This window comes from Tachypleus tridentatus, chromosome 1 (assembly GCF_004210375.1).
Source record: "Tachypleus tridentatus isolate NWPU-2018 chromosome 1, ASM421037v1, whole genome shotgun sequence".
NCBI lineage: Eukaryota > Metazoa > Arthropoda > Merostomata > Xiphosura > Limulidae > Tachypleus > Tachypleus tridentatus.
The window spans coordinates 127,036,610-127,058,178 of NC_134825.1; the positions used below are offsets into that span (position 1 = coordinate 127,036,610).

Genomic DNA, 21,569 nt, shown 5'->3' on the forward strand with positions numbered 1-21,569 from the left:
CAGTTCCCAATTGTGACCTTTCTTTAAATCATCTGAGAAAAGCAGACATTCCTAATTGAAAATAGTGTCTGCTACTTGCTGAACATCTTTCAAACCATCCTTCCATTCCTATTTATATAGATAGTTCCAAATCAGGTGACTCTGTGGGCTCTGCCATGGTTTGTTGCGGTTCGGTGGTTGGGTGCAGAATCCCCTCTACAGCTTCTGTGTTCACTGCTGAACTGTACGCCATTTCTCTTGCCCTGGATCATATTGAAGCTAAGCAGTACTCCAACTGCAGTATTTATACTGACTCGCTTAGTTCTCTACTGGCCCTGGAATTGCTTCACGTTGGTTCACACCCTGTTCTCATTGATATTCAAAACCGACTGGCCCATTTCTCATTGACATCTACTTTTATCTAGTTTTTCTGGATACCAGGCCACGTTGGTATTCACAGGAACGAGCTTGCAGTTAAATCTATCTGCTCTGGCACCATCACCACTTTGCCTATTCCATACATGGACTACGGTCCTGTATTCAAGGCTCGGCTCTGTGCCAGCTGGCAGTCGACTTGAAGTGAGCAACGCAAAAACTTTTCCAAATAAAACCCTGTATTGGACTTTGGCCGTCTTGCTTCCTGGAAGATCAGAAGGAGGAAGTTGTTCTGGCTAGACTACGCATTGGTCACAGTTTTTTAATTCATCATTTTCTTTTATCTGGAACTGATGCACCAGTGTGTAGTTTGTGTAACACTCAGATCACTATAAGCCACATTTTACTTTCTTGCCATCGTTACTACTCTCAACGACGACACTATTTTTAAACATGTTCTGTCCCAAGGTTTATCCATAACGTTAGACAGTGTTATTGATGATGGTGACACTGTCATTTCTTCATTAAACCTTTTTTTATTATGGTTTCCTTTTAAGAGTCACAATCTCTCTAGTTCGATTTGAAATTAGAAAATGGCTGAAACATTAAATAACTTGACATCAGGACTGGAAAGGCCAACTTCAGGTGACTAACGCTGCTGTTTGAACTACCCGTTTGTCCTTCTGGCGAGTTATTACAATATTGCTGCATGTCTTTTAACACTTATTACTTTACCCTTTGATAATGATTATAATGATACATAACCCGGAACCAGGACTGGAAAGGCCAACTTCAGGTGACTGACGGTGGTTCTGGTACTTACCTGTTAGTCTTCCTGGCAGGTTATGATAATTACCATTATGCTACAGAATGTCCTCTATAACTTCTCTTTCTGTAGTTTCTTTCTTAACATTGTAGACTGGATGTCAACATTGGTTTTATGCCATTTATGTTTTTAATTGCTGTTTTGTTTTACCTTCATTTCCTTTTATGAATTTTACTACATTTACCTTACTTTTATCTTTTTACCAGATGCTTGGCAAGTTATTATTACAATTTTGCTACATGGCTTTTAAAACTTTTATTCCTTTACCTTTTGATAATGGCCGTAATGACACATAACCCGGAACCAGGACTGGAAAGGCCAACTTCAGGTGACTGATGGTGGTTCTTGTACTTATTTGTTAGTCTTCCTGACAGGTTATGATCATTACCATTATGCTATGGAAAGTCTTTTAGAACTTCTTTTACTCTGGTTTCTGTCTTAACATTGTAGACTAGATGTCAACATTGGTATTATGCTATTTGTTTTTTCAATGCTGTTTTGTTTTACCTTCATTTCCTGCTATGAATTTTACTACATTTACTTTCTTTTTACCAGATGTTTGGAGCAGATAGCCTGGCTGCTTTGTGCCATAAAACACTAAATCAACCAACCATCCCAGCCACGTTTTACTTTCTTGTCATCATTACTACTCTCAATGACAGTATTATTTTAAACATGTCCTGTCCTAAGGTTTGTTCATAATGTTAGACTGTTATTGATGATGGTGACACTGTCCACCTTGGTAATGTTTTTAGTTTTTTACAGGCCATTAATTTTTTTAATGCCATTTAAGTTTTTTATTTTATACATTAGACCTTTTTTAATGTAATTCCCTTTTAAGAATCAAAATCCATCCAGTTCAATTTGAAATTAGAAAATGGCCGTAACATTAAATAACTTGAAAACAGGACTGGAAAGGCCAACTTGAGGTGATTAACTCTGCTGTTTGAACTACCCGTTAGTTGTCCTGGTGAGTTATTAAAATTTTGCTCCAAGTCTTTTAAAACTTTTATTACTTCTTGAAAATGGCCATAACGTCAAATAACTGGGAACCATGACTGAAAAGTCCAACTTCAGGTGATAGACGGTGGTTTTTGTACTTTCCTGTTAGTCTTCCTGGCGAGTTATGATATTTACAGAAAGTCCTTTACAACTTGTATTACTGTAGTTTTTCTCTTAATGTTGTAGACTAGATGTAAGTATTGGTTTTATGCTATTTATGTTTTTTTTTTAAACTTTGTTTTACCTTAATTTCCATTAATGAATTTTACTAAATATACTTTTAACTTTTTAACGGATGTTTGGCGCAGATAACCTAGCTGCTTTGTGCTATAAAACACTAAAACCAACCAACCAGTATAATATACAGAAAATCTCAAGTTTCTCTGTTACAGTTGTGTATATGTTTTAAACAATGCATGAAATATATGCATGTTACATAGCCATCGTGTTCAGAGCAGGCAACATAGGTTTCTGCCTAGGATGACACATTCTTGGGAGGCTTCAGTGTGAGTGTAGGTGCAATCCTAATTTCTCCTAAGGACACCAGTTGAGTTATCACTGCTTCTAATGTTAGATATGACAGATATTAAACTTAGATGCTAATTTATTTTAGTATGGTGTATTTACTGTATGAATGGAACAAGTAATATGTTGAGTTTACATTAAGTTATAAACTCCCTGCTATCAATACATTTGTTGATATTGATATGTATTGTAAATAATTGAAAAATACATTTAATCTAACAAATGTTTTTTTTTCTTCTATTACATACAAGTTCTTACATTATGTAGGATTTTGAAGAATGTAGTTTGAGATATGTGTTTTGGTATTAACTTGTCATTTTTGTTTCATGGTTTCTCATATTTGTGTGTATTCTTAACAATTTCTGTTGATTGAATGTTTAAAAAATTTGTATATACATTATTTCATTTTAGACTTAAGCAACTTGTTTCTACATTTGAATTATCTCTTATAATACAGCAGTTGTATCAGTTATCTTTAACTTTGACCTCCTGTATTCTTTCTTAGGACGCTACATTCCTCCTCATATGCGCAACCGCCCAGCTCCATCTCAGCAACCTAGTGGTCAACCACCAGCAAGCCAACAACAGTGGAATAACCGCAACACCTTTTACCCGACTGATCGAGATAGAGGTGATCAGGGATATGGAAATTGGGATAATAGGAACCAGTATTTTCGGGGTTGGGGTGAGTGATCGTTTACCACTTTCACATTGAGAAGCACTTTAAATGTTGAACATGGAATTTTTCTTTGATATATTAATTTCAGATTTTTCATTATTATTGCAGTAAATAGGTTTTTGGTATGTTTGGAATGAAGAGAATAAAATTTGTCATTGGTTAACTTGGGAAATGCTGTTTGTTGAATATGCTGTTTTTAATAAAAATTAAATTGAAGCTATTTTAATCACCTGGTGATATTTCAGGATCGTTTTAACACTTCAAACATCTCAAAATACAAGATTAAAAAAGTTCTGAAGTAAGCACTAGATAAGTATAAACTTTCATACCTTAGTTTGAGTATTTGCTTCAGTTTACTATTTAACTTGTTCTGAGTAGTGAATAGTGCTTCTTTAATATATTTCATTGTACAGCTCTTATTGTGCTAGATCTCTGTGCTCTCAATGTGCTGTGCTAAACAAAACTCATTGAAACTATTTTGTCCTTAACATGCTCATACTTGTGTTCTACACCTTTCCCTCAAAAGTATGATCCTCCTTACTCTATGTATTAGTCTGTCATCCAAGGACACAAAGTGTAGTCTTAATTGGTCCCTATTGACATGGGACATTCTTTGGTGTGCTTCCAAGGAAAGAAATAATCATAGAAATGTTCTACTCAGCAGAGAGGTATGTGTAAGTTCACTGTAACCTTGTGCATGAAGATTTCTTATGGTTCAATTTGTGCTTGTCTTCAAAATGACTGCCTCTTTTCTTTTTTTTTTCTGCTATAGTTGATTCTTACAAACAGCCACTGTATATTTTACATAGCAAGTTTAAGTAATTCCATTAAAGGTTTGAAATTTGGTTTAAACTTAGTGCTTAAACAGTCTTAACAGTGCTAAATATAAAGGAAATAACTTGAGACTAAAAGTATACCAGTTGTGTAACTAAAGTGGGTGATTGGTATTTTTAACAGATTGTAATGCAACAAAATATTAATTGAATTTTTTACCTTTTAAGAAGTTCATTTCATTTAAGACTTAATAACTACAAAGTTCTGTAATAAAAAATTAAAGGTTCTTGCATTATTGAAGTTTTTATCTTGCAGTTGAAAAATACATCTTGCAAGGAAAAATATAAAGTTTAGTGTGTGAGCTCAAGTGTAGAATTTGTATAAATCCAGTCAAATGATTGCACATTAATTAGTTAAAGTAAAAATAATGTTAGAAAAAGCAGTAACTTTACTTTTGGAGAGACTTTGTAATGTGGTATTTTAATTCTTAGCATATTTCAACATTGTATTTTTTTTTTACTAGATTTGAATATTTTTCAGACTCCTTTGGCAATGTTCCATCTATCCAAAAAAGTACAAAATTTAAAGGTAAACTACTCATTATAATGTTTTTATCACTCAGGCACAGCATAATTTTATAGCCTTTAATCTTATTTGGTTACAAAGCTATGAAATAGACAATTAGACCTGTCTTGACATGCTCACCTGACTCTTTCATAAATTGCCAGTAATTCTCTCTGATGTTTAGCACTATATTATTTTATAACCAAGAAAAATCCAACATTTCAATCTATCAAGGGACATGTTATACAACATTGTTTTCCATGTAGAGAACTGTATTTTTCTATCAGTTCAAACTTTACCATGGAAAACACATTGAGTTTAGCTGAATTTTTAAAGGATCTTGTAGAAAGCCAAAAAAATTTGTTAGTTATGAGACATTGTATGCTCTTTGAGTTTTATTACACTGTGTTCTTAAGTGCATGACTGCATTATTTGATTAAATAAAAAACATTTAATGTAGTATTACCATCAGTATAAAAAGAAAAGTAGGAATAAGTTTCAATGACAGTTGAAAGCAAAAAAAAAAAGAGAGATTCAGGTAAGTACTGTATTTTTTGTTTTTTGTATATTCTTTAAGTTTATTATGAATGTAACTGTAAAAGAATTTTTTTTAGGATAGATAAGCTTAGACTATTTTAAATAATTTCCACAAGCTATGCTTCTAAGCAGTTTCATGGTAAGTTCATGTGTTATGTGATCTGTTAGGATATTATGAACTCTGTTTGCCATGTAATTTACAAAGTTTAAGAACAATAAAATATAAGTATAAACAGATGTATACTGTGAAAAGCTTAAAGCTGTTTAAGATAAATTTAGTTTTATAGTAGATTGAAGCCATTCTAGAGAGAGTGAAGCAATTTAAATTTATTTCCATTATTTTTTGGTGGTTTTGAGGTTGAACATACAGAGTTAGGGTAAAGAAGATGATAGATAAAATAAGTGGAAAAAATGAGCATGAAATTAATTTTGGAGGTTTTAGGGATTATGTAAATGAAAATTTGAGAATTTTCAAATGAAGAAAAGTATTTTTAATATTCTCATGTTATTCCATATATTTTATGGAGAAAATTATTGTGAAAATACTTCATTAAAAGTTCTGATTTTTTGTCTACAAATGACTTAATTCTTGTTCAAATATACTTAACATATTAGAAGTTATAAATATGGAAACCCTAAAGGTTAATTTGTAGGTCAAACTGACTGAGCCTGTAGTGAGAACATTAATGGGAGACAATAATCTAAAAATAATTCAAAGAGCAAAGGATGAACTGGTACACGAAAATGAAGAATTAGAATTTTGTTGAATAATTCTTTTTGAAATTAAAAGTTAGAGCTTATTAAAATTTTGTCTTGTTTGTTTGTGGTTGCTAACATGAGTGAATCAGGCCCTGTATTTAAAAATGTGTTGTAAAACATTTTAAACTAACTTGATGTCTGTGTATGATGTGAATATTTTCTTATTAAATAAAAAAAGCCTAGTTTTAAAATGTGTTATGTGATTTCTTTAAAAGTTTATGCTGTCCAGTGGGTTGGCTGTAATGCTGGAAACTAATTTTCAATACCCATGGTAAGCACAGCATAGATAACCTTTTTTGTAGCATTGTGCTAAAGAGTAAATTATATTTATTTGGTCAGATGCAAAACTTGATTTTATTTTTTGAAAGGTACTTAAACTTAGCACCATCCAGTTTGGCAGTGTTCTCCTTGTTGATTTGAATGCTTGGACTCACCATTATCATATTTAGTGATTAACCCTTTCACTATGGGCTTGGTATAATATACACAGGTTCATCTGTACATTTGCACATGTTAAGTATTTGCACTATAACTTTTGATATATTATGTACATCTTCACAAAAGTTGGTATAATTTTAGTAGAGATTACAACATTTTTGGTACACAAAAAATCATCTTTTTAATGAAATATTTTTACTAAAGATTTATTTGTGAAAATATTGTTTTGTTACTAGTCTGAATGCAAATTGACTTCATGTTATAATTGGGAAAACTGTTCTTCATCCCAAAAATCTCAAATATTATTTGTGTAATCTCAGACTTCCTAAATACATTTCAAATATTTGTTTTGAGTAAGACTTTATATTTTGTTATTTGCTATACTCTAACTGTATTGAGTCTGTCACTAGACCAACCTTGTAATCATCATAAAATAATGTTTTGTTTTGTTCTAGAATGACCACATATCATAACACAAAAATACAAATATTTAGTCTAAGTAGCTTAAGTCTCATAATGTTATTAATGCAGATATATATTTTTTATCATAATGACCTACCTAACATTACATAACTTGCATTGATGTAGTGCACATGCACTCATTATGTATTCAGTAATATAAGACTGACCTTCAGTTTTCCCTGTCTTGGCTGTGTTTTTATTGGAATATAATTTTGTAATATATAGTCACATTTCAGTTATTATACATCTATATAGATTATTACTATTCAGAAGTAACTTATGAAACTTATTTTTCTTAAAATATAGCACAATAAATCTAGAAGTAAAGCAAACAATTATCTCTTCTTACTAGGACCTTTTAACTCAGATGCTGCTGGACATAAGTTGCTAACTCTTTAAAATTTCACACATGGAGGATATCAACATTTTTCTTTTTAGGTTTTATATATACAGTGGAATAATAATAACAAAAAGTAAATAATCATACTAATATAATAAATTCCACTATAATTCATTAAGCTTAGTAATGTATTTATATTTTAAAAAATATGAAACTTCGAGCAGACTAAAGGCACAACCTTCCTTCATGAAACCTTGGTTCGAAAGAATGGGGTAGCCTTTTGACAGAATAAAATGCCTGAGAAAAGCACTCTGGGGATATTCTGAGCTTTCGATTGGTTATTCGTGTCGTGTACTCTAATAAGAGTATATAAGGTACCATTTCAAAATATAAAAGTGAATTGAGCCACTATATTTAAGTACATAAGTAATATCTAAGTAAAATAAAACAATATGAAGTTCTTATTTTATTATCTAGTTTGATAATATTGGTAATTTTAGTTCGAATTTGTATCAAACTATAACTTAGTATTTTAACATCACAAACATCTAATTTTAAACACTGCTGCATTTATTGTACCAAGCCACTCACTAAAATCTATATTTAAATGTGTTCTTTTAATATTCACTTTTAAATTAAGAAACTAACTCGTGTATAACATTGAAATTTGAATTATCTACAATTTAATTCCAGACTTATTGGCATAAATTCATAAAATAGTTCAATAAAGTTTTTGAATGCAAATGAATAAACATAATTACATGGCCTTTGACCCATGATCTGTTGTGAAAAGATTGAACTTAATGATAGTGAAACATTTATTGTACAAACATGCCAGTAAAAAGTAAAACTTGTCTAAAATGGTCAGACTCATGTAAACTTTTTCTAAAATTGTTCCATATTTAGTAAATTAAAACTTGAATTTCTCAGTTATTTTCTATTTGATTTGTGCATATAACTGTGAGAATGCATAATGATTGGACCTTAAATGCCAAGCATTCAAAATAAGACAAAGGATTTGAAACTGTCAGTAACTGTTAGGAAATAAGGAGAAAAGTTCGCTTTTGGCTTTATGTTCAAGCTTTTTTTTTTTGTCAGGTGGAAGTAGAGGGCGTGGTGATTTTACAAACTTTGGAAACAGAACGAGAAGACAAAATGGGGATAATCGTGGTGCAGCATTACCTCCACGACGTGGAGACTAGTAAGTATATATCCAAGTACATATTTGGTTTTTTGCATATAAATTAATATTAAACCAAGATAAATTACCATTCATCCTCATTTCAGTGTTGTCAGTGTTAGCCCTCAGAAACCCCTTCCATTCAAACCTGTGTTGTTACTGTTAGAATACCAAGAAATAATCAGAATGTTGTATTAGTTTTGAGTACGCTATTAGGTACAACATTCTGTTTATCAGAAAAAAAATGTTTTGCTTTATTTAAAACCACAGCACATTTTTGTTCATGAAAAATGACAAAATTATTGTATTCTGGAAATTGTTTGGAAATTCATGGTATGGATATATGGTATATTGCAAATTTGAAATATCTTGCAGATTATCTTGGCAGAATGTAATTTTGTTATCTTTATGTATAATACTTTTGTAAATGAAGTTTTTAGTATAATTTTGGTAATTTAAGTAAACCCCTACTAGGGCAATTTCATAATCATAATTTTTTCAGTGACCGCAATTGGCGTGACCCAGAAAGTGTCCAGAAATTTGGAGGTCGTGATGATCGAAGTGGAGTATATGGAGGAGGCACATGGGACAGGAGGAATGGTGGTATTCGTAGGAATGACTTTGATGACACTGATTGGAGTCGGCCCTTGCCTAGAGATGATTACACAGAAAGGTTTTTATTAAATGTATTGTTAATAATTATGCTGAAGTCTTTTGCTTTTCATTGGTGCTTCATATTTGTAAATAAATGACATCAAACTTCAAGAATACAACTTCTTGTTTATGCTTGAAAGGGCACTATGATGATGAAATCCTGAAATGTTTTCACAACATATTTCACCTTGTTACTTTAAAAATATTATGTGATTGTTACTTAAACTTCTGTAATGGCCTATTCTTTTGTAGTCTTTCAAAGTCTGTAGTGCATACTAGAGGAATTTATTTACACATTTTGATAGAAAATTAATAAACTACACTCCAGATAAATAAAAAATATATTTGTATTTATCTGGAGTATAGAGGTCATTTGTTCTCAACTTTTATCACAATATTTTTGTACAATTTATAAAGATTGTTATTTGCCAATAATAGTTGCTGTAGTATGTATAGAAATTTTTTCTTCCTAGCATAATAGTAATTTTGTTTACACAATGCTGATATTTGTCTAAATAAAGGTATTGTAAAAACATTTTTATGTATCATAAACTACATGGGTCATAACTTTGAAATACATACTAAGCATAACAAATTCAGCTATTAATTCTCCCACTATGGACTCAGTTGATTGGATCTTTAGAGTTTTTGTGTTATAACTTTTAACATGCTTTGTATAGTTACACAAAATTTTGGAAGCTCTCAGTAAGTATAACAATTCTTTTACAGACAAAAATTAGAATATTTAATGAAGTATTTTTACTAAAAATTTCTCCATGAATATATGGAGTGAAGATGTCTGCTTTGAGTGCAAAGTGATTTTTGTGTTATGATTATAAATATTTTTCTTTATCCAAAAGTTGTCAAATTTCAAACTTGTTTTTTTCAATTTTCAATGAAATTATATTTTAAGCTTTATTTTCTCCACTCCAACTACACAAGGTTGATCAATCTACCTTATAACCACCATAAAACAAAAGAGAAAGAGAGAGAGAACTAAGTTATCCATTTTCTCTCTCTCTCTCTGGAATAACTTCAGATTGTAACATGAAACTACATTTATCTTAAATAGCTTAATCTTTTGACAGTATATTGCTTCATTTTCTACTTAAGTAGTATTGTTTTACTTTCTCATGTCTAACTAATAATCCTGCTACCCAAGTTATTTATATAAATAACTTAATGTGTAGCTCTTATGTTATTGAATTATGTAAGGCGAACTTTGTAGAAAATGCTTCTTTGTCTTCTGTTAGCTGATTTCACCTATTGAAATAACCTTTCAATTTTTAAATTCTAGTTGCTTTACAATATTAGTACCTAAACACACATGAAAAACAAGAAATTTAATACTTGCATCTTTTTGCTGTTGATTGTTAATGAAACTTAATGCTACATTTTTTATATTAATTTTTATTTAGTTAAATGATACACCAAAGAATACAGAATAATGACACACAAAAGGCAAATGATATCTTTTAACAATTATAATTTTCCTGGATTTTTAACTATGAAGAAAGAGAAAGTAAAATTTCAGCTGAGCTTATTGATAAATTTTGTACTTCTTGGTAGGAATAGTAAATAAATTAGAGAATGAGAATGTCTATTGAAGGAAATGTCGCAATTCTCATACTAGGGTGAAATTTGTTTTTTAAATATTATAAAATTAAGAACTTAAAACTTGTACGTTATTAAACTTTGCTTTATTAACTGGGTTTCTATGTCAAGTTTATTTGTATACCATGAAAAGAAAGTGGTTTGATTAAATTTTGAATGTAACTTTAAAAAGTTGTGATGTTTACTTTTATCACCTGTATCAAGAGGGTTAAGTAATATAAAACAGGTTGTTCAAAACTGACTTTTATTAATTTTTCCAAGTTCTCTATAGAATTTGATTTTAAACTTCTAAATTTTATTGTTCTTAATTTTTACATGTTCACTACATGAATTGTGTATTTCATGCAACTCCTTGTATACATAAAATTCTTTATTAAAACATGCTAAAAGTTTCTTTAATTTTGCATATGAACTACAGTAGAACCTTAACAGTAAAGGCACCCTTCTGTCTGCATTGAAATGCCCTCTATATCAGGATATTCTTAACATAAAAAATTGGCCATGTAAGGCTGGATTCCATATTGACTGTACTAAATATCTGAATTTTAAGCCCCCCAACCCCCATTATTTTTGGTGTATGCAGGATATGGGTGTTAGTGAGTTACACATTCATATGATGTATTGTCAACAGGAGATCTCAAGGGATGAATTAACTGCCCTTTTTTTTCTTAATTATTTGTCAAGGTTTTAAGGTACTTCAGATTTTCAGCTGCTAAACATTTCACATTTATTTTGTTTATTTCATTGTCAATGACTGAAGTAGAAGTCCTCTGAAAATAAAGCAACCATTTGCTGCTTGTGTCATCACTGTTTACGTGACACTTTAGTAAGTAATGATACTTTTGAAAGCAACAAAACATGTGCACAGAAATAAGTTAACTTTTAAACCCTGATCTGAGAACACAGTGTGGAATATATATGTACATATATCCTTCAGGGTTTACAATGAGAATTCCCTTAAATAAATAAATTGCACTTTGAAAACTTTTATTACAGTATATGGTTCACAGCGAATCCAATAATTATTGCAAGTGCTTGAATATTGGTCATTCTTCTGATGGGATGTTTAAAATTTAGTGGTATATCGTACAGCCATACAAAGGTAACTGTCAGCTTTATCAAGGACCCATGTAGTTTAGAGAACGAGATTAAAGACACTACCCTTAATTTTGGAATATCAGGATGTCCATTTCAAGATTTATTTTGATTACAAATAATAGAATAAGAAGAGACTCAAAGAGTCTGCTCTTAATAGAGCAGTACTCGTTGTTTCGACATGTTTGTTTATCAAGGTTTTACTGTAATTGATAATAGGTGTTGTATTTTTATTATTGCTGAGTTGAAATATTATTGGTACCATAGTTGCATTAGTTTTTGTTCTTTTATTAAATTTACTGCCCTGATCTGCATTTATTATTATTTTAGACAACTATTTGGAAACAGTCATACTGGCATTAACTTTAATAAGTATGAAGATATTCCTGTGGAAGCTACAGGAGAAGATTGTCCTTCACACATTAGTTCGGTAATTTTGATTTTTACTGTGTAGTCGAGTATTTTGTTTATATATTTGTTTTTGTAAACATGCTATTTACTACTTATAATGAAAGGTTCATAAAGATTTATATTTTTGTAGAGAAAGTTTTAAACTTTTACAGTTGTTAACTTTAGTTCATTTGCTGTTTTATGAAACAGGTCAGTTTTTCTTAATGGTCATCTGATATACCAACATGTATCTGAAAAGTTCATCACTTACTGAGATCTTGACTAATATTGAGAGAGGAAAAAATTCTTTTTAACTATTAATAGTAAAGGTTAAAGTATTTAGTCAAGTAACTTTTATAAACTATTTGTTAGGTGAATAATAGAACTAATAATAGTTTTCTTACCATTCCTTTCTGCTAACTTCTTTTTCAGTTTGATGAGTGTTCTTTGACAGAAATTATTCGTAATAATATTGAATTAGCTCGTTACTCAAGGCCCACACCTGTACAGAAATATGCCATTCCAATTATCCTTGCAAAAAGGGACCTAATGGCATGTGCTCAAACAGGTAAGATTTCATTTAGATTATAACATTTTATGTAATAGCACCTTTAAAGTGCTAAGTATATATTTGCAAATCATATTTCAACAATGTGTGACTTGAAAATATTTCAGAATTAATATTGTCTTTTTGTTAGGTTTATTTAATGTAATTTTCAAAGAACAAAATTGAGAATGTTCAACCTGGAATTTCTGCATAACTCTTAGGAATTATGCCTGTAAACAACACATTTATTTTGTTTAGAATGTTTCTACCTAACTCAAAATATGTTTTTTGTTTGTTTGAAGATTGTCATATTTTCAAAGTTAAATTAGCCATGGCTTGTTACTGTTGCAATTTTTCTTCTGTGTTTGATCTTGTTATTACAGATGTTTGTTCCCATCTTTTATTTATGATGTAGTATGTAGTCTGAACAATTACTAAAGAATCACATCTTTGGAAATAGCTACAGACATTGTGTAAATACCATGGACATATAATAAAGTGATTTGAGCAGTAGTTTATAGTTTTATAAGAAAGTAACTTACAGTATAATTTAAGAATCTCAGGAATAAATAATTATCTAGTAATTTTTTTTATAGTTTCTGGAGACACTGATTTTTGTTCACAAAAGTGTTTTGGTTTTGAATGATGTATGTTTGAATGCTTTTAAAATTTTCTCTTATAACATCAAATATTAAAAACTTGGTTATGTGAGGAACTTAGTATTGTAGGTGGAGACAAAATATCTCAATGACTCAATTCTTGATGTGAGTAATGCAGTTTTTGTTTTAATGTATTCAAACAATCTAAACAAATGAAATAAACTTAATTTTTGATAAGAAACTATTGAATGTGAGATAAAATAACAGAAAAAATAGTTTTACTGAAAACAAACATTTGAAACGTTTTTATGGGGTTTTGGAGATTTTGGGGACAAAAAATAGTTTTTTAGTCATAACATGAAAATCATTTCATCCTCAGACTAATAAAGAAATAGTATTTTCATATGTAAATCTTTAGTAAAAAATACTTCATCTAAAAATGGTTTTTGTGTACAAAAAACCTGCAATCTTTACAAAAAGCTTACCAAATTTAATGAATGTACATGTAATGTATCATATATTATAGTATAAATTCTTGTGTATAATATATCAAGCTTGTTGCAAAAGGATTAGTAAATGTATAGTTACAATTTAGTCATTCTAGTAAAAAAAAAAAGGGAGGGGATTTAAATTTCTTTAGAGTTGTTGTGAAGTCTGTCAAATTGACCAAGCTTGTATAAAGTTAGGGTAGAGAACATAAGAGATAAAATATAGTTTTACTGAATAAATAAATATTGAAATGTATTTATGAGGGTTTAGAGACTACTCAAATGTACTTTGAGATTTTGAGACGTGTGTGTGTGTGTGTGTTTGTAGTGAAGCACAAAGCTACACTGTTGACTGTCTCTGCTCTTACTTACCATGGATATTGAAACCTGATTTTTAGTGTTACAAATTTGCAGACGTAACTGCTATGTCACTGAGGGGGTATTTAAGATGGAGAAAAGTACTTTTAATGTTAATATGAAAATTGCTTTGTACTTGGACTAGTAGAAATAATGTATACATATATTCACACATTCACAGTCAAATCGATATCAATACTTTACGAAAATTGTGATACTTTTTTGTGTGTAAAACACTAAAACACTGAAAGTCTGCCAAATTTTTGTGAAGGTACACTTACTTTACTAAGTTGTATTATCAGAGCTATATTGAATACAAATTGTTCACTTGGCTGGTCCATTTGACTTGAGTCCATATAGAGAGAGTTAAAGTGAATAAGGAACTAAATGGAGATTAACAGATCTTTAAATAAAATTATGAAAGTACAATTTCTGAATGTTTAAAATGTCACAAGCAATTCACTTTGAAAAAACAAACTTTTTTATATAATGTTTACTCTAGAACAGCACTTTAAAACTTACAGTACCAGAGACTAGCTTGCTTTTTTTTTAAATTGTTGTGAATGCTGATGTGCAAATACATAAAAAAAGCATATATAAACATATAAATATTTGGTCAGTTTTTATTTGTTTCATTGAAATCCTGCAGACTGGTAAGGTTGTGATGGACCATTGCTGGTTTGTGTACTAATGATTGAGAAACAGTGCTCTAGAGTAATTTGTATTAAGGTGTCCTTCTGTGTATGGTACTTTGATTCAAATGTTTATTATTTTTCTGTGATATTATTAGCTTAAAAGAATTTAAAACTTGAAATTGGAAAAAAACATGATTGATAGCTTTCAGAAATAAAATTTTAAATATTTAAATGTTTGAAACTGTTTGCCTTTTTTTAATGGAGCTAAGCACTATGCAGTACAGTCTATAATATTTAAGTCCAAAGATTATCTTTGAGAAACTTTTCTGGATGATAAGTTTTCTTTTTTCTGAAGAAATTAAATATTATTAGATTGTGTGTATGTTTAAATTATAGAAACTTTCTTAACCCATAACGTTTTAGTGAATAGTGCTGTTTGGATAGACCCCAAGGCAAAGACTATAAGCATCTTTGTCCTTTACCCATTTCATTCACAGATGATTTTTTTTTCAAGGTTATCCAAGAATTTTATTTCTTTTCAAGAAAGTTGTATTATTTCTGAGTTGTCAGTAAGACTATTCTTTTATCAGTTTGTATAATTAAATATTTAAAAATATTACCAAGTAAGGATCCTATGTGGTATTTCTATGCCTTTTTTGTAATGTTATTGCATTGTTCTTTCTTTTTACATGTAATAGGTTCTGGGAAAACTGCAGCATTTTTGGTTCCCATTCTAAATCACATATATGAAAATGGACCACCAAAAGATTTACCAGAAGTATGTTTGTTTTTATAATTAGTAGAAATTTCTTTCATGATTATAAATTGCTTTTTAATTTTAGTTTGGAATTGCTTCTTTTCTAATTTCTGACATAGAGTTGTGTAGTTACTCCTTTACAAGTAAAATCAAATTGTGGATTATTTTAAAAAATAAAGGTGTTGAAAATTTTCTGAAAACATTAATTTTATGATATAAAAACCTTTTTAAAAAACTTGTATAAATAAACAAGAAATTATTTTTGAAAATCATATATGTAATTTACTGTTTGTTCACACTATTTTTAGCCCCCCCCTGTAAGTTAGCAGTGAGACTAAAGACTTGTAATAGTAAAACTAGGTTTTGGTACATGTGATGGATACAGCACAGAACCCACTGTGTAGCTTTGTCCTTAGAAAAGAAAAACGGTTACATTTTAACAAACGAATTACTTTTGCATTTCATACCTAGTTGCAGCCAAGTTGGAAATATAATGGCATTAAACAACTACATTATAATTTTAAAATCAGAAACCAAGTAGAGAATGGTAGGAAAATACTTGAATCTGAAGGTTGAGTTCATTAAATCAAATCAGCTTGATGGAATTTACAAAGTCTTGACTAAACTTTGTGGTGTCAGTGAAATAGATTTTATCAAGATTTTCCACTGGTAGATATAGGAATATCTATAGGAATAGCTGGAAGGTGAGAAGTTGCACTTGTACAAAATATTACAGTTTGTTTTCTTGCACCACTGATTATAAATTTTAAAATTATAGAAATTATAAGACTCAAGATAATAAAATGAAGACTTGCATATAAGACATTAACCAGAATTTAGGTATAATTCAATATTGTATATTGAACTTTGGAAAGCCTTTCCAAACCTCTAACTGTTTGACCATGACCTTCTTCCCATAACCATCAAAGAAACCATGAGAGTTGTCGTACTATAACGTTTGGTAGTGTGTGTGAATCTTCATGAAATTTTATGTACTAGAAGTAAACATCACAAGGCTTTCATACACACAAAATATCTGGTTGTTAAATTCAGTATTAAGACTTTTTAATTAAAGATTTGTTCATAAATTTTTATATTCAGAATGTTGACTATCCAACATGTAAAATGGTTTTAATTTTAAAATAAAAATTACTGTACTTTGTTGGAAAATTATCAGATTACATTTTAATGATTTCTGTCAACTTTTAAATAACAAACTTTTTTTAAACACAAAAACTGTATTGTATTTTTGTTTCTCCACCTTAATTGCATATGGGGTTGGTTGATTTCACTGACCTTGTAACCACCATAAAACAAACTAGGAAATCTAAATTACCATTCCTTTGTTCTATAATGACTTCAAATTGTAACAGTAAATCAGATGTTTATTGTTATTTGTAATCGTTTAAATCTCATAAAAGTGTACATTATTTAAACTTATTGATCTATGAACCATGTCTTGTCTGACTACTAATAATAATGCGTTAGAAGTTGTGAATTATTTAGCACATGCTGCTCTCACATTACTATATTGAATAGTATAAAATTAGCCTTTAGAAAAACACAATTGCATTAGCTCTAGAACACCACTACTTTGTAAAACAAATTCACATTTCAATTACCTTACGGGTAGTGGTCAAAGGGAACATTACATGTTCTGTAGGCTAACATTCAAACTTTTATCAAACTACTATTTTATGAATACATGCCAGTAAATTTGTAATCAAGTAGTAGTATTATACATAATTTAATTTCTTAAATAAAAAGCTAATATTTAAAGATATTTCTAAATATCAGTTTTTGTGCCATATGGTATATCATTGTCTGCTTTTGCTCATATTATATCATTGGCATCATAAAATAGTCTATAGTTTTCAACAAATCAGAAATTCAAACTACAAATACTGCAGACTAGAAATATTCTACATTTTATGTTGGCAGATCACTGTATTTATCCTAGTCTGAGCCAAAGTAGGGCTAAAAAAATTAATTTTAAGTAACACAGCTTTTGTAGTTCTTTACTTCTTTCAGTATGCTTTGCAGTATTAAAACTATTTGTGTAACTATAGCTAGTTATGTTACATATATATACAAAATGTTTCTTATACTTGTTTATTTCCATTTGATTAGTTGTGTTTTTGTGCAACAGCAACACCAAGCATGGGCCATGCATATACCTGATAGGATCTTATTACTACTAAGAATTTCTACCAACCTATCCTCAGTCAGATCTAATTATATGCCCAAAGTATCGTGTCATCTATTTTATGTATATTAGATGTCTATGTGTGTTTATAAGAAAGGAACTATTGGGGCTCCAAACAGAAGAATTCAGTAAACGAAACATAGATATGTGTGTCATTTCTTTGATACACTTGTTTGGAAAAGCTGCTGAGATGAAAATTTGTGAAAATAATAAAAATATGATTCACTTCATAAACGTGTGGGGTTACTCAGCACCTTTATAAATACAGTAAGCTTTAGTTTTGCTCAGCTAATAAAGTGAAATAGTAATTGTTAATATACTAACAATTTAAAATTGGTATAAAATGGAAGATTTTAATGGCCATCCTATTGTTTTATCACAATCCTTGTTGTTAAGTACCACCATACTTAATGATTTAGTGAACCCACCATGGTGATACTGACCATATTTGCCTGTTTTGATAATACTTGTTTGCCTAAATACATGTTTATAAACATGCAAAAGCACTCATTTTGAAATATGTAGTCCTGTCAGCCTTCTTAAAGTATTTGTGGATTATGCCATTAGAACCATTGGAGACCTTAAAAGTTGATGATAATGACGATGTTACGATCAGAAATGAAACCCAAATACAGCTTAAGAAACTTGATAAATTACAATGGAATTTTGTTGGTATTGGTATAGTAATTTGATTTTTTTTTTATTATTATTATTATTCCAAAGTATGTATTTAAAACCTACAAAAATTATTTTTCTAATTCTACATGTACATCATAAGTAGTAGAGATCATTGTTTTATGTATATTTTTCAAGTACTGTTCTACATTTCAAGAAAAACAACTGAAATTTAGTAATTTCATATAGATCTATATGCAATGTATGGTAGCTGAAATGTCACTGTATTATATGAAACATTAGAATGCCAATACTAAGGCAGCCCAGTGGTACAGCAGTATGACTGCAGCCCCAAACTGGGTTTTGATATCCTTGGGGGCAGAACACAGATAGTGCATTGTATAGCTCTGTGCTTAACTTAGAAACAAGCTAATATTAAGATGTAGAAGATTAAGATGTTTGTCCTTTATAATGATAATTTTTATGCTATATGATATGGTGACAGGAGCTGCTTTGCAAGATCATTAGTTAGACACAGTTCAAAGGAAAATAAAACAAAAAATTTAGTAAACCCTTGACATACTCTCTGAAAATGGAGATCAGTATAGGTAGTACCTTCTACAGAAGGAAGATGTGAAATGGGTAATTATTGAACTGCAATACATTTCTTGAGAGTTTTATTAGAATTCATTTGAGAGCAATCATTATTGACAGGGCTAGCTGTGCAGATGACATAGTGAAACACAAACAGGTCTTATCAACTTCAGTTTAGAGAAGCAGTATTCGAATTTGATTCAGCCAACTGTTTATATCACAATAATTTTATATATTTTGTAGATATCTGAAAAAGCAGGTTATGATTCAGATTGACATGAAATTAAAGGATTGACTGGTAAGAGACATAAACTAACACTAGACAGTGATAATCCTGCCAGTCTTGGAATAAGCCTTAATGAAGTTCACATACTCTTTTTTAAATATTTTTCTCACTGATAACCATTCATAGGTAGCATTTATTCCTGTTTTTAGGAAACATAATGTGTGTTCTTTTGGATGTGTTGCATTCTTTTCATGCACAGCTTTTTAAATGTTCTGCAATAGCAGAAGCACCAGAAAATTTCATGGTTCAAATTATCTTCAATGACAAAAAAAAAAAAACTAATTTTGCACATTCAGTAAAAACTGTACTTTATTTGAGTAGCCCAAAAAATCCATTGCAGTAAGGTAGCATCCATGTAAGTGTTCAACTGTTTTTACACTGTTGTGGTTTCTCATCCTTCTAGTGTTTGCTTATAGTTTATATTTTCAAACACGAATTAGATGTCATTAACACAGAATGAGCATGTGATGAGAAAGATAACCATTCTCTCCTTACAGGAGCTGTAGCTTTACTCTGTGTGAATTCCCTTGGAAGTATCATGATTCATGAAACATGACGTAATGGTCAGAATTTGCTCTTCTGAAATCTCTGATCTAACTCAGCTTCCTTTGGTTGGCAGAGGCTGTACTGAAAGAAATCAATTTCTGGGACTTCAGTTTTTTTCAAACAGAATAAAATGAATCTGGGTTTTTAAATTTGAATCAAATACCATGACTTATCAGTATATTTAGCATTCTGTTGAATATATTTTTCTGTTATTTGATATTCCATTTTGGATAATTTTTTAACAGTGAAACTACTAAAACTATCCACTTCTAGTAGCTGAAATCACTTTTTGTCAACTGATTCTTCTTTTTCTCACCTTTTTTCTGTTAACTTTTTTTGTCTCAAACTTATCAACTGGTTTCTTTGATACTTTTTTGATAAAACTTTGTAAAGCTAATATCATACTGATTTCTGTTCTAATAATTGTTCCATGAGATCTAGTTCCACAAATGTTTTTGCAGTTTTTAAGTAAATAAAATTTCTAGTTGTCATCATTCACAAAATAGAAAAAGTGAATTCAATGTACATCCATTGTTCAGCTGGAAATAAAGGCAAGAAAAAGGAACTTACATCAACAAGTGTTATCCAGTTATTCTCTTGTTGAATGTCCTCTCATATGCATAAATTACCTAAAACCAAAATGATGGTTGAAAGATTTTGTCCAGAGGCATAGAAAAAAGACTAACATACTATATTAGTGAATATTTAAGGACAGAATTTCCCAGTGAAATATAAACATGTTTGTACCTTTTAATAATTTTATTAAGCATTTTGATTTGTTATAAATGTACCATCTTCAGCCTTAAAGAGAAACATTCTTATAAACTTGGGGTTGATAATGTATCTTAAAGTATCCTAACAGATCTAATTTAAGATAATGTATTTATAACTTAATATGGATTAAAGTGTGTATACATTTTTAATTTTAATCAGTACAAGAAAGTCGTGTTAAGATAATTAACAGTACTGAGTGTCAGTTACACTTTAACCTTCTCTTCACAAACATCTTTTTTTCCAATTGTCATGAAGTTTTATTGAGTTACTTTCAATATTTAATTATTGTTCTGTCTTTTCATAAAAACATAGTTAATCCATATTTTAGTAGTATACAAGTTTTAACTTCTGACTTTTATAAGACAATATTAAAAAAAAAAAAAAATTGTGTGAGAATTGACATATGCTCTGTAGGCATCCTTTCAGTTATAATTTACTTACCCCTCCAAGAAGTGTGAAATTGAAATTTAGTGTGAATTATTCATTATAATCTCATCACTCAAGGAAAACATTTTTGTAGCCGTTGATCTTGTTTGGTTACAGAACCATAAGCAATAAAATCAAATCCCATGTGTCATGTTCTTCTATAAGCTTCCCCCTTTGGTACACGGGTAAGTCTATGGATTTACAGCAATAAAATCGGGGTTCAATTCCCTTTGGTGGATTCAGCAGATAGCCAGATGTGGCTTTGCCATAAGAAAACATGCACTCTCTCTTAGAAGCTGCCAATATTTAGCTTTATCTGACATTTAATACTATATTATTTATAACCAATAAGAACCAAGGTTTTAATGTGTCAAATGACATATCACATTACATTATTTTGTGTAAAGAGAATTTTCATTCCTGCATTCAGTTCATGTTTAATCCATAATAAGCACATCAAGGAGCTTAGATGATGTTTTAAAATATATTGTTGCCCAGTTAGAAAACCATAAAAATTGTTAGTAGAGATTGTTTTTTGTGCATTAT

At 30.0% G+C, this 21,569-nt stretch overlaps 1 protein-coding gene across 7 annotated transcripts in view; it reads left to right on the forward strand.

Moving 5' to 3' along the window:
* The window catches only part of LOC143223007 (putative ATP-dependent RNA helicase Pl10), a 67,502-nt gene that overhangs the window by 22,601 nt on the left and 23,332 nt on the right, over positions 1-21,569 (forward strand). For 2 of the 7 annotated variants that reach the window (XM_076450375.1, XM_076450353.1), the window contains 7 exons: positions 3,213-3,392; positions 4,701-4,748; positions 8,359-8,461; positions 8,943-9,113; positions 12,134-12,233; positions 12,626-12,761; positions 15,518-15,597. In XM_076450375.1, coding sequence (XP_076306490.1) covers positions 3,213-3,392; positions 4,701-4,748; positions 8,359-8,461; positions 8,943-9,113; positions 12,134-12,233; positions 12,626-12,761; positions 15,518-15,597 — 818 coding nt within the window. The remainder of the gene's footprint in view (positions 1-3,212; positions 3,393-4,700; positions 4,749-8,358; positions 8,462-8,942; positions 9,114-12,133; positions 12,234-12,625; positions 12,762-15,517; positions 15,598-21,569) is intronic. The other 5 variants (XM_076450391.1, XM_076450360.1, XM_076450402.1 and 2 more) reach the window with 3 other exon arrangements.